Source organism: Leucoraja erinacea, chromosome 26 (genome assembly GCF_028641065.1).
Source record: "Leucoraja erinacea ecotype New England chromosome 26, Leri_hhj_1, whole genome shotgun sequence".
Classification (NCBI taxonomy): Eukaryota; Metazoa; Chordata; class Chondrichthyes; order Rajiformes; family Rajidae; genus Leucoraja; species Leucoraja erinaceus.
Genome location: NC_073402.1, coordinates 18,021,031 through 18,035,623, shown reverse-complemented (window position 1 = coordinate 18,035,623; position 14,593 = coordinate 18,021,031). Strand labels below are relative to the sequence as shown.

Here is a 14,593-nt window from a genome sequence, read left to right as displayed (position 1 = left end):
TTGTGGGTATTTCTATGTTTAAAATGATATTATATAGGTACGATATTAAATTAGCTGATTCCGCCTTGGTCTTCATTGCTTCATCCAATAAGTCGGAAGGCATATTATGATAGTCTTTTGTGTGTTTTTTCAGATAATCACAAATTTGAAGATATTTAAAATATTGGTTATTTTTCAAATTATATTTCAGTTGTAGTTGTTGAAATGATAGTAAATTCCCCAATTCATACAGATCTTCGAGCGTTTTAATTCCCATTCTTTCCCATTGTATAAATGATTTGTCTATGATTGATGGTTTAAACGATGGATTATTGACTATTGGTATTAAAAGAGATAGGTTTCTTAATTTTAAATTCTGTTTTATTTGTTTCCATGTTCTTATTGTGTTATGTATAATTAGATTTTTATTGTAATTTTTATTATTCAAATTTATTGGTGAGAGGATGGTCGCTCCTATATTACTCGGGAAGCAGTCCCCTTTTTCCATTACCATCCAGTCCGCCTGCTGTGCAGAATTGTCCAGCAGGTGAATCATATTTTTAATATTTACTGCCCAATTATAATACATAAAATTAGGGAGCGCTAGACCCCCCAGCTCTTTTCGTTTATTAAGGTGTGCTATTTGTATTCTATGGGATTTATAATCCCATATAAAATTTGTAATGTCTGAGTCCAATTTTTTGAAAAACTTTTTTGGGAGATATATAGGTATTGATTGAAATAGGTATAGAATTTGTGGTAAGAAAACCATTTTAATAGCATTTATTCTGCCTATTAAGGACATCGGAAGTGTTTTCCAGAATTTAATCAGATTATTATTCAATTTCTTGAGTAAGGGATTATAATTGGCTTTAAACATATCCTGGTAATTTCTAGTAATTTCAATTCCCAAATATTTGAATTTTTCTGTAGCTATTTTAAAGGGAAATTTCCGAAGATGTGTTGAGTCTTTTGGGTTTTAAATCGACATAATTTCACTTTTTGTTCCAATTTATTCTATATCTCGAAAAGGATCCAAAGTCCTCAATTAAATTTAATATGTTTGGTATACTAATTTGCGGTTTTGTGATGTACAGTAGTACATCATCGGCATATAGGGATATTTTATTCTTTGAGTATTTTGTATTATAACCATAAATATCCGGATGTGTTCTTATTTTTTCAGCAAGGGGTTCAATTATCAAAGCAAATAAAAGCGGTGATAATGAGCATCCTTGTCTATTGCCCCTTGATAGTTCAAATTTCGAGGATAAAATATTATTAGTTAATATTCTAGCCGTAGGTTTGTTATATAATAGTTTTATCCATGCGATAAAGTTTTCTCCCAATTGGAATTTTTGCAATACTTTAATCATATAATCCCATTCTACTTGATCAAAAGCTTTTTCTGCGCCCAGTGAGATAATAGATAACTCTTGGTCGTGAGATTTATGTGAGTGCATTATGTTAAGCAAACGTCTCAGATTATTGAATGAGTGTCTCTTAGGTATAAATCCTGTTTGATCTCCATTTATTAATCTACTAACGTACCTGCTTAGTCTACTGGCTAGTGTTTTCGCTATTATTTTTTGATCCGTATTTAACAAAGCAATAGCTCTATATGAGCCTGGTTCTTCTATGTTTTTATCTTTTTTAAGTATTAATGTGATCGTTGATTCTGCTAATGTTTCGGGTAAGCTTTGCTCTTTAAAAGCGTATGTATACATTTTCTGTAATCGTGGGGTAACTATATCGTAAAAGGCTTTATAGAATTCACTACTGAATCCGTCTGGTCCTGGTGTTTTGCCATTCTTTAGTGTTTTTATTGTGTCTTCTATCTCCTTAGAAGTAATTGTTGCTCCCAGTTCCTCTTGTTCCCTCAATTCTAATTTTGGGAGGTTACAATTTTCCAGAAATTCTGAAACTTTATTATTATCTATTGACGTTTTAGATGTATATAGATTTTCGTAAAATTGAGCGAATCTTTTATTGATATCCTTGGGTAGTGTTAATAATTCCCCACTATCTGATTTAATCTTTAGTATTGCATTCTCTTTTTCCCGTTTTTTCAACTGGCGTGCTAAGAGTTTGTGGGGTTTGTCCCCGAATTCAAAGTGTTCTTGTTTTGTAACTTGAAATAATGTTATAACTTTCTCTGACAATAATTTATTCAGCTTGAATTTCAATAATAGGATTTTATTATGTTTATCCATAGTTGGATCTTTAGCATTATCTGTATCTAATTGTTTTATTTGTTCTTCTAAATGTCTTTGTTCTTTCTTATTCTTTTTATTTTGATAAGCTTGAAATGAAATAATGACTCCTCTAATAAATGCTTTAAAGGATTCCCATAATAGCGTGGGGGATATATCTGGTGTATCATTTATCTCAAAGAATAAGTCCATCTGTTTTTTCAGATATATACTCCCTTGTGGGTCTTTTAAAAGTTGCGAATTAAACCTCCAGAACGATTTATTCATAGACATTCCTTCCGGTGGCGGCAAGACTTCCGGTGGCGGCATGCTTTGCTAGCAGTCGCAAATCTTTTAGCTCCGCTGAAAAAATCGCGATTTTTCGCGTTAAAATCGGGTCTGGAGGTCGGGACCGATTTTAAAGACTTACCGGAATTTCATGTCGCGGTGCTGATGACGTCATCAGTAAGCGCCGTGGATTTAACGGAGGGAAAATCACTTTAAATGAAAAACACAGCTACAGGTCAGAGTCCTCAGAGGAAAGTGACAAAACAACTGCTGAAGACTCAAGAACACCAAGAAACTGCAAAACTAACCTCTGGAGTGGATTCTGGAATGACTACACGATCTAAGACTGAGTTGATCACAAAAGAGAAAACTGAAATGGAGGAATTAAGGAACTCGGTAAGAGATTTGGAAAATGATGTGAAAGCTGGAAATTTAAACTTGATTGCTGGTAATGAAAAAATACTCGCGGGCATTGGTGCTCTGCAAAAAAAAGTTGATGATGTGCAAGAAGAGCTAATGGGGAAAATTACTAAGGTGGCAGAAGAGTCCAAAAAGATGTTTGAGGCTGTGCATGAAACTATTTCCGCAAATGCAATTGCAGTGAAAGATTTGGAAGCTGTTGTGGAAGAGATGGCTGGAGAAATGGAGGCAATGAAGTTAGAATTAGACAATCTCAAGAGCCAATTTACAAAAGTATCTGATAAATGTGTTGAACTAGAAGCTCGCTCAAGACGTCAAAATATACGAATACATGGAGTGAAAGAGGGAGCTGAGGGGGAAAACGCTCGTGTGTTCACTGCCAAGTTAATCAAACATGTACTCAATTTACCTGAGACACCAGTAATTGAAGAAGCACATCGACTACCTAGATTTAAATCAAGATTTCAAGGAGAACAAGCCTACCCACGACAGATTATAGTCAAACTTCGGGATATCCCAACAGTGGAAGCGCTGATGAAAAAAATTAAACACGGAGAGAAGATGATGTATGGAAATGATTCTATTAAACCTCTACGGGACTACCCTTATGAGATTGTGCAAAAGAGAAGAAAGTTCTCACAGACCAGAAATATATACAAGTATGTGACTTTATGAAGAAATATACACATAGATTTCAAACTATATTTTTAGATCCTTTAGAAGAAGCAATGAATATTAAGGCTGATTCACAAAAATTAATATCATACTTTTATAATAATATATTAAATAGAGAATCACCCTCAACAGAAGCATTAAGGGAAGATTGGGAACAAGAGTTAATGATAAAGATCTCAAAGGATAGATGGGAAAAAGTATTTGATGAATACACATAACTGTTCTATTAATGCAAGACATAATTTAATTCAATTCAAATTATTACATAGACTATATTATTCAAAAACGAGGTTGAATAAATTTTATCCAAAAACGTCTCTCCCAGATGCGATAAATGTTTGTTTCAAAACGCTAATATAACACACTCATTTGCTGGATGTACAAAGTTGAACATAAATTTTGGAGTGATATATTTGATATATTTACAAGATTTTCAAGTCAAGAATAGAACCTAAAACGGAATGGATTATATTTGGAATAATAGGAGAAGATACCAATTTTAAATAAAGATCAAAATGTTTTTTTAATTATGAGTTAATAATTGGAAAGAAATTGATACTTAAATTTTGGAAAACTACAACCACACCAACTGTTAAAATGTGGATTAGGAATATGATGGACATAGCACGCCTTGAAGAAATGAGACTCCGACTAATAGATAAATATGACCAATTCTTAAAGAGTTGGTCCTCCTTTCATCGACTTTTTGGGAATCATGTGATGCAGCGGTGCCGTAAGATTGCTGATTTCAGTTCATGACGCGGATAGAGTTACATCTCCGAATACAGATTTGAAAATTCTCTTTTAAGGGGGCCTTCTCTTCTATTTCTACTTTCCACACTTTCTCTCTTCCTTTTTTTTATTTTTTATATACACACTTCACGTTTTTCTACTCTCTACCATCTATTTTTCCACTTTTTCCCCTTTCTATTGTTTTCTTTTTCTTGTTCTGCTTACTTCCTTCTTATAACATAAAACTAGAGGTTGTACATAGAATGGATTACGGTATTACATAGCTGGCACCTAAAATTAGGTGCCACTGTACTGTTTTGTGCTGTATTAACTTCTTATAAAATAAACAAAAAAAAACACAAAAAAAAAAGACCAGAGAAGCTCTCTACGGTGTCAAGGGCGTCATATGTGGAGTGTTTTATCCGGCTAGGATGCGTATCACTTTCAAGGGAATCTCAAAAACATTCACTAACCCGGTAGAATCCCTTAAATACGCTCAAGAAATCGTGGCTGAGGCAGCAACAAAAGAAGATTGATCACCAGACGTCATGAACTAATTAATGTGCTTATTCCCCCAACAAGAATATTAGTAGAAAAGAGAAAAAAGTGAATAACACCAAGCTTTAAAATGACTATTCGTAACAGATTTTACAACGAGACTTGTCTAGACATTATAATCTTCTCTCGAATTTAATTCAAGGACATGCGATGCTTAACCAGGAAATACTGATAACAGAAGAATGCAGATCTGCTGAAGCTGAGAGAGAGTGAAAAACATCACATGGCTTACATACTATGACAGACTTTTACAAAGTATAGAGATTATTAGTAATTAATAACTAACAATACTAATACATAAACTGATATTGATAAAATATGTGTATAAAAGCAGACAACATTGTAAATCTCACAGGTTCCGCAGCTCGAGTGGGGAGGCGAAGAGACTCAGGCACCTGGCTTAATTCCAGGAGCCTGACTCTGGTTAACCCTTTCAACGAACAGCTCACTCTTAACAATACTAAAACCAATTACAAATAGTTAAGAGATAAAGAGAGAGGAATATATGTAACTGAATACTTGATTAGATTTGATAAGTCGGAATGAAACATATATATATATATACTGCAATGGGGTGAAATAGAACTGATTTGGAAATGGTACCTACCCCCTATGTTATGAGTAATAAAGTCAGCGGGGCTAACCTCATAACAGCTACGCCGGAAGCAATATTGATGTCGTATCCCACAGACGAGTGGGCCTCTCACTACGGTGTCGGAAATCCAGACACCGTACATTTATTCTATATACTTTTTCTTTTTATCACAATATGTCACATTTATGTGGTTTTTTTTCAAGGACAATCGCAGAGGGGAACTACCAAGAAAGTCTATAATATAAATGCTTCCAAAATAACCAGAGTCCTGAGGTATGGATGCACCATAATAAGTAAGGTCATTAGAATTGGTAAAAATGTATGACGACAATCAAAGGAAAATGGGAGGAGTCACACTATGTAGTTGGAATATAAGGGGTATTAATGAACCTATTAAAAGGGGCAAGATACTAGCTCAGTTGAAAGCATACAACACGGACATTTCGTTCCTACAGGAAACGCATCTTAAACATCAAGATCAGACGAGATTGAGGGCTAACTGGATAGGCCAAACATTTCACTCTTCATTCACTTCTAAATCTAGAGGTACTGCAATTATTTTCCGTAAAGGAATTCCATTTAAATCAAAGAATACTATTTCAGATAAGGAAGGGAGATATCTTATAGTAGCAGGAGAGATCAATAATACGCCAATTACCCTGGTAAATATATATGCGCCCAACTTTGATAACCCTCAATTTTTTAATAAAATTCTGAATATAATTGCAGAATTTAATTATCAAAATGTTATAATTGGAGGAGACTTCAACTGTGTTTTAGACCCTTATTCAGATAAATCGATGCAAAAACAAAAAGGTAATATGAAATCTAAAACCAGTGAACTCTTACATACATATATGGAAAACACAAATATAGCAGATGTATGGAGGATTGCAAATCCGACGGGAAGGGACTACTCGTTCTATTCAACGGTGCATAAAACATATTCACGGATAGACTATTTTCTTGTGGATACAAAATTAATTACACACACTATGAATCCATTGCTGTTAAAATCGATTATTTATTCTGACAGGCTGGATAATTCTTTAAACCTTCCAACACAGAGCTGGAAGCTCCAGGACAGGTCTAAAGAGCTACTGACTTTGGTACAAACTTAACACATTATATAGGTATTAGACAATTATGGTACAGAGATGTGGCAAACTATTAACCAATCGTTATGGTTTACCATACATTAGCTTATTTGCATTAACCAATCAACTAAGTCCTTTCCAGTGACTGACAACATGTGTAGTCACATGATTTTCTCTTTTCTGGTCTCTTTACAACCCTTGCTCCCTCTGTGGTTTTCTTTATCCTCTTCGTTCAAAATCATTTTATTTCAATGAAGTAAAACCACAGAAATATAAAATTAATTCTCAGAGACCACCTCTCAGAATATAAATTACACTTCATACAGCAATCACACAATACATACACACAAAACATATATTTTCACTTTTGGAAAAGAAAGTAATTTCTAAAACTTCAGATTTAAACAAAGTCTAATACTTACAATCCTAATTAAAACACAATACACTTCACAAATAATTTCCATACAACTTCATAGTTAAAATATAGTTACTTATGGATTAAATATGAGTTTTTCCCCATTCTTACAAGGTGGTAAAGACTTAACTTACTTCTAATTACGCAATTCCCAACTCCAACCACACAAAGGCCACTAATTGTCACATTTGATAAATTATAATTGCCTCTTACCAAGCTCGGGTCTAGTTTCATTCTGAATTACAACCTCCCCCTTCAATCTCTGGTCGAAAGGAATGTAAGGCCTCCTCGCTAATAGCATTTCACACAGCAAATGGAAGATTATCAAAACAGTTACTTTCTCAGTTCTCTATAAACATAAGAAATCACCCTTATACAAAGGTCACACAACCATCACCTATGCCTTATCTCTTATCTCAATATCAATACATTTAAACAGCACAAGCCAGATCACAGACTATTATCTAGCCTTGCTGTCTAAGACACAATATAGACAACCATAATTCCTCTTTATGACACACCAGAGCTCAAAAATGTGTCACAAATAAAGGACAAATGGTGCCTATGTCCTGGGAAGAGACCCCATTAACAACCTATACTCTAAACACCAAACTAAATCAAATACAACTTCTGACAGCGTTATAGCTGCTTCAAAGCAAACAAAGCTATGCCTATTCAGATCAACATTTCCATGTTACGATAAGCCATCTGTTCTCCATGTGTGTGTGTTCTTTGCACTTTACTTCTTTGTGGAGACATGTATTTCTGAAACCCCCAACTCCAAGCCCTTCTCTTGCAACTTAACATAAGTTCCTCACACAAAAGTTATTATATGAGCAATTCTATTATATTATATTTCCTCAATGTCAGATATGGCATTTTCAAATTATTATGTTCAGCCTTAAAGATAATATATACATTGGGTCAGCATTTAAATTTCAAGATTCAAGAGAGTTTATTGTCATGTGTCCCAGATAGGACAATGAAATTCTTACTTTGCTTCAGCACGACAGAATATAGTAGGGATGATTACAGAACAGATCAGTGTGTCCATATCTATAATCTACATTACTAAAAGTCTGTTCTTGACCGATTTTGGCCATCTGTGCTGCGATTTCCGAGAGAACGCCGCCACCTACGGCCGTCATTTTTGGCCACCATGCTCAGAGCTCCCCTCCGCCATATATGTGCTGAGGATTTTTCCCGTCGGTGAAAAATGACAGAGATATTAATGTTTTTACAAAATTCCCCATTCTCCCTGCTGCCCCTGCTGGCGGCAGGGGGGAGGGACTAAAAAAACAAGAAGTGGTGTGCCTCATAGTCTCTTCAAGATGGAGGAAGGCAGAGGGTCACGTTTCTCTGAGCTGTGAATAACACTGAACACATGGTTCACAAATGTAAGTGTCCTTAGTGGTTCTAAAATGCTTGCATTGGTTCTACAATGCTTGCAGAATGTGTCTTTTTCGGTTCTAAAATGTTTTTTAGGTTCTCCCCACCTTTCCTCTCCTCCCCCCCCCCCCCTCCCCTACCCCCTATACTCTCCCCCCCCTCCTCTCCCCCCTCCCTCTCTCTCCCCCCTCTCTCCTCCTCCCCCCCTCTCCTCTCCCCCCCTCCCCTCCCCCCTCTCCTTCCCTCCTCTCCTCACCCCTCCCCCCTCCCCCTCCTCTCCCCCCCTATCACCCCCCTCCTCCACCTCTCCCCCCTCCTCTCCCCCCGCCCCCCCCTCCTCCCCCCTCCTCCCCACCTTTCTCCCCCCCTCCTCCCCCCCCTCCCTCCCCCCCTCCTCCCCCCCTCTTGCCTGTTCCTCAGGGCCCTCTCCCCCTCTCCTCTCCCCCGCTCTCCCCTCTCCTCCCCTCTTTTTCTAAACTCCTCCCCCTCCCCCCACCATTCCTCCCCTACACACACCCCTACCCCCTTCCCTCCACCATCCTTCTCCCTCCCTGCTCCCTCCTCCCCCCTCTCCTCTCCCCCCCGCTCTTTTCCTCTCTCTCAGCACACCCTCTCTGTCCCCCTATTTCCCCCCTCTCCTCCCTCCCCCCCCCTCTCCCCCCCCCCCCTCCCCCCCCTCTCTCTCCCCCTTCCCTCCTCTCTCTCTCCCCTCTCTCTCTCCCCCCCCTCTCCCCTCCGTCCCCTCCTCCACACCCTCCCTCCCCTAAACCCCCTCCCCTCCACACACCCCCTACCCTCTTCCCCCTACCTCCCCCTCACCCCCCTCTCAGCCCTCTCAGCCCCCTCTCTCTCCCCCTCACTTCACCCACCTCTCTCTCTCTCCTCCCCTCCTCCCCCACCTTTTCCCCCTCATCCACCCTCCCTTCTCCTCCTCTCCACTCCCCCTCTCTCTCTTGCCCTTCTCTCTGTGTCTCTGTCTCTCTCTCTGTCTCTGCCCCTTCTCTCTCTGCCCCCTCTCACTCTCCCCCCCCCCCCCCCCCCCCCCCCATCTCTAGATGTGACTGCAAGTTGGGGGCTATGCATCAGTAGATAGGGTGTTTATGGGGTAAAAAGGAGCAAATTAATAATATTAATATAATATCAAGGGGGGTAATTAGCGTGAGTGCGGGGGGGGAGGGATAGTTAATGTGTGTGACGCTGCATGCTGCCTCCCCCCCATAACCGCACTTTGGGGGAACAGACCCAACGGGTCTGCACTTGGTCTAGTATCATTATATAAATATATACACACACGAATAAAGAAACAGATAAGATGCAAATAAACAGGTAATGGTCTATTAATGTTCAGATTTTTGTTTCATTTGAGTTTAATAGCCTAATGGCTGTGGGGAAGTAGTTATTTCTGAACCTGGACGTTGCAATCTTCAGGCTCCTGTACCTTCTATGTGAAGGTAGCAGGGAGATAAGTGTGTGGCCAGGATGGTGTGGGTCCTTGATGATGCTGCCAGCCTTTTTGAGGCAGCGATTGCGATAGATCTCTTCGATGGTAGGGAGGTCAGAGCCGATGATAGACTGGGCAGTGTTTACTATTTTTTGTAGTCTTTTCCGCTCCTGGGCACTCAAGTTGCCGAACCAAGCCACGATGCAACCGGTCAGCATGCTCTCTACTGTGCACCTGTAGAAGTTAGAGAGAGTCCTCCTTGACATAACGACTCTCCGTAATCTTCTCAGGAAGTAGAGGCACTGATGTGCTTTCTTTATAATTGCATCAATGTTCTCGTACCAGGAGAGACCTTCAGAAATATGCACGCCCAGGAGTTTGAAGCTCTTGACCCTCTCTACCATCAACCCATTGATATAAACGGGACTGTGGGTTCCCAACCTATCCCTTCCAAAGTCCACAATCAGTTCCTTGGTTTTGCTGGTGTTGAAGGACAGGTTATTGTGCTGGCACCATATGGTCAGTAGGTCGATCTGTCTTCTATACTCTGACTCGTCCCTATCAGTGATATACATCCCACAACAGTGGTGTCGTCAGCAAACTTGATGATGGAGTTCACACTATGACCGGCTGCGCAGTCATGAGTATAGAGTGAGTACAGCAGGGGGCTGAGCACGCAGCCTTGAGGTATTCCTGTCTGATATTTGTCATTCCAATATTTGTCATTTATCACTTCACTTCCCAGGCAAGCGTGTGTGGGGTGTGTGGGTGTGTGTGGGGGGGGGGTGTGTGGGGGTGTGGTGGGTGTGGGTGGGGGTGTGGGGGTGGGGGGGTGGGTGGGGTGGGGTGGGGTGTGTGGGGGTGTGGGTGTGTGGGGGGGGGGGGGTGGGTGGGGGGTTGGTGGTTGTTGGTGGGGGGGGTCGGGGGGTAATGAATGGGGTACTGCTTGTCCGACCTGAATACACAGCTTGCGTGGCGGAGTTTTTAAGTCGGCAGTTAAATAGAACCCCCGTACGATTGGTCCTTGTAGTCGTGCACGTGCACACGGTTTAAAGCTCCCTCGTCCGCGCATGCGTGTTCCGGCAGTGGATATTCGGGCACATGCGCATTGGAGTTCTGTCTGAAGCCTTGTTTGGTGGGGAGTCGGGTTCGACACTAATCGGGAATCGACAGCGGCGGGAATGGAGCCAATTGCGCCAGGTAGGGACTGGAGTCGTGGAGGTTCGGGGTAATTTTGAAGATGATCGGTAGTACAAAAGCAGAGGCGGTGATAGTAGCGGCAGCGAGGAGTGGTTTGGGCCCGTGAATGCGAGCGCCGCCTCGGCCCAGTTCACGGCCACGCACAACTGGTACCGGGGGATCAGAGGAAAGGAAAGCCGTTCACGTTGTAATCGAGGGCAATACCAAACCGGCGAAGGTGGACTATTTATTTCTGCTGAATGTAACTGGCTTGTCCGGGGATTGAGACGTGCCACGTTTTCCCCGACGGGGTGAAGGCCCTTTTAATCCCGTTGCCTGACGGACAGGCACCTGAAACGTGTTTGTAAACAAGCGAGCGGGCAGAGACCTGGGGGATGGGGTGGCAAAGAAAGTAGGCGAAAAAGCAGCGGGTCTGTGTGTGGCCGCTACATACGGTTGTAATTCCTTTCCGCGTAGCCTGGTGGAGGGAGAAATAATCGGCGACGTGAGTTGGGTAGAAGGATGGAATCGTGGGGTGATTGGTTTGTTAGAGTTGGAGGAAGGCGACAGTCCACATTAATGAAAAAGCACGAAGACTGACATCGCACAGTGGGAATTGGTAATAATCTAACTGTCTCTTTACCCGGACAGCGATTCTTTAACATAGCAAGCCGTATGTTTATAAATAGAGTTACCGAGTTGAATAGTTAAGTGGTGTGGGAACTTTAGTGGTTATTTAGAAGAACGCAACATCCGCCTCCAGTAGTCTTGTGTAAAGGAACCTTCGAACTTATGTAAATTGTTGTACTTGAGTTACGATCGCAGCGTGTTCAATTTCAGACGTGAATAGCGACACAAATGTATATTATAAAAGAGTAATTCTATAGGAATCAGATCAGGCAATATTCTGATGTTGATTCTACTATCATAAGCTGCTACCAAACAAGGGACTCCATAAAGATTGAACGAAGTCCAGACGAGGACATGGTTTTGCGGAAATTGGCTTTCATTAAAAAAACACATCTGTAACATTGGGGAATGAAGATGAATATTTTCTCCGGGACACCAGTCCTGTATAACTTTTTCTATGTATAATTAGAATACGAAAGACATTATTTTCAACCTCTCCCTATTGTCACGTGCTTTACCATCGCCACTAGTGCCTTGCTCATCTCCAGCTATTGATTCAGTTTGAGCAGCGATGTCCTTTTGATTATCTGTTTTAGCTATGTTTTATATCTTTGATCTACAAATTTAATTAGGCCTATTTTTACTCCTCTAACTTGCATAGCCGTATCTGAAGTTTGCTGTTGTATTTTTCCTTTTTGTGTTGAATCTTGTAATCATCGAAGAGTCAAGTTTTATTGTCATATGTCCTGCAATAGAACATTGTGTATATATAGAAAAAGCAAACAAACAATAATAGTGCAAAGACAAAAATAATCCCCCCCCCCCAAGTCTACGTCACCCTTTCCTTCTCTCCAGACTCCAGCATTTTGTGTCGGCTTCGATTTAAACTAGCATCTATGTAGTTCAGAGCATATTTGGAGGTTGTCGTATTTAATAGCCTGATGGTTGTTGGGAAGAAAATGCTCCTGATCCTGGACATTACAGTTTCCAGGCTCCTATACTGGAGCAGGTTGAAATGTGAGTGTGGCCTGGGTGGTGTGGGCCTCTGATGCTGGCTGCCTTTTTGAGGCAGCGACTCCTGCATATCCTTCGAAGGTGGAAGGTCAGTACCCATGATCAACTGGGCAGTGTTAACCATTTTTTTTCAATCTTCGTTCCTGAGTAACCGAACCAGGCTCCGATGCAACCAGTCAAAATGCTCTCTAACATGTGATAATTGACTCTCTCTTCCACCGTTCCATCGATGAATACAGATTTGTGGATGCTCACCCTTCCTCTTCTAAAGTCAACAATTCCTTCGTTTTACTGGTGTTGAGAGCATGGTTGTTCTGGCATCATTTGGTCAGTCATTTGATCTCCCTCCTATATTCAGGCTCGTCACATTCCATTGTGTCATCAAATTTGAAGATGGAGTTGGAAAAGTGTCCGGCTACACAGTCATGGGTGCAGAGTGTGTAGAGCAGGGTGCTGAGCATACAGTCCTGAGGTGCTCCTTTGCTGATGGTTATTGAAAAGGAGGAAAACTGCTTTATACATACTGAATGTGTTCTGTTAATGAGGATCCAGTTACAGAGGAATGCGTGGAGACACAGTTCTGTGAGCTTGGCAACCAGTTTGGTGGGCCAAACATATGTGTGTTTATTGTCCAAGTGTGGAAAGCCAGCGAGATCTCATCCTCCGTTAACCTGTTGTGACGGTAGTCAAATTGTAGTGGCTACTTCCTCTCCCTCTCTGATTTTGTGGGTTTTTAGGTGGCTAAAGAGGCTATTGTGGGAACCACAGGCCTGTCTACGATAGGCCATTTCTCCACTTTTAGCAATCGTATTAGGTTTCTGGGATTTGATTGGGATGTTCTGCCTTTTGAGGCTCAGCAACTTGCTGACAGCTTTGATGCATGGGATCTTCAATGCGGTGAGTCGTCTATCTCTTAAATGTCCAAGGCCCTACTCGACTAGAAGCCGAGTAGAGATGTAAGCTTATCAGAGATGGGCAGTCAACTCTTGCTGGAAGCAGCACTTCAAAGACCACCTCAACTTCAGTGCTGTCCTGTTGAGTGTCCTTGACTCCATACTACAGTAATCTAAACAAACCAGCCTAATGCCACTGCACTGAGATGCACATAAACTTAAAGCTAATAAAACTTTAGTGATGGACAATAATTCTCCCAACATCCTGTATCGTCGTTACATCCACAATCTTTTTTTGACTATATCTGGAAAGAGAATGACGAAGCAGGGGACTACAGGGATACCTTGACCATCTTCAGCAGCCTACCACGCAGAACCTTGTCAAATGCCTTGCTGAAATCCATATATCCATCTATAGCTCTGCCTTCATCAACCTTTTTGGTCACATCTTCAGAAAATGTCAATCAGTTTTGTAAGACATGATTTCCCCATGAAGCGGTTGTCTTTTGAATAGAGCAAAACACAAAGTGTTGGAGTAACTCAGTGGATCAGGCAGCATCTCTGAAGGGAATGGATAATATCTGTATGTAATTATTCTAATGCCTCACCCTAAACCTGTTATCTCTACTATCATCCTTGTTGCACTCGACATCCCACCTCAGACAGGCATCAAGCTAGCACTTGGGGAATTGAGTATCGTGATCAACAAGCAAAAAACAGGCATACCATTGAAGTATCTACCAAATTACCATTAACTTATCACCTTCAGCATCAGAAGGTAGACCACACACGCAACCACTGCAGTACCACCATCAGGAAAGCCTAATGCTCTATCCCTCTCTTGTACTTTTGAAAATGTAACCATGCGGCTGTGCTGTTTCTTCCTACCCACAGCAGAGATTGAAGAGTGGCAGTGGTAAAGAGGACTATAAATTGCTGGGAGGAAGTGGAAAGGTTATGGGACTGCTTTGAATCAGTGGACTAGGCCATGTTCAAGGATTAATTAGCAGACCTGAATGAGTGAGTGAATATACCACAGTTGTTACCGATTTCATAAAGAAATAAAGGGATGAGTGTGTACCTACAAAAATATTCT

At 40.9% G+C, this 14,593-nt stretch overlaps 1 protein-coding gene across 1 annotated transcript in view; it reads left to right on the top strand.

Annotated features, from left to right (window-relative positions):
• Positions 1-10,857: 10,857 nt before the first annotated feature.
• The window catches only part of LOC129709728 (protein argonaute-4-like), a 56,630-nt gene continuing 52,894 nt past the window's right edge, over positions 10,858-14,593 (top strand). The window contains 1 exon segment of the mRNA XM_055656263.1: positions 10,858-10,981. Within this exon segment, the coding sequence (XP_055512238.1) occupies positions 10,963-10,981 (19 nt within the window). The 5' untranslated portion in view covers positions 10,858-10,962.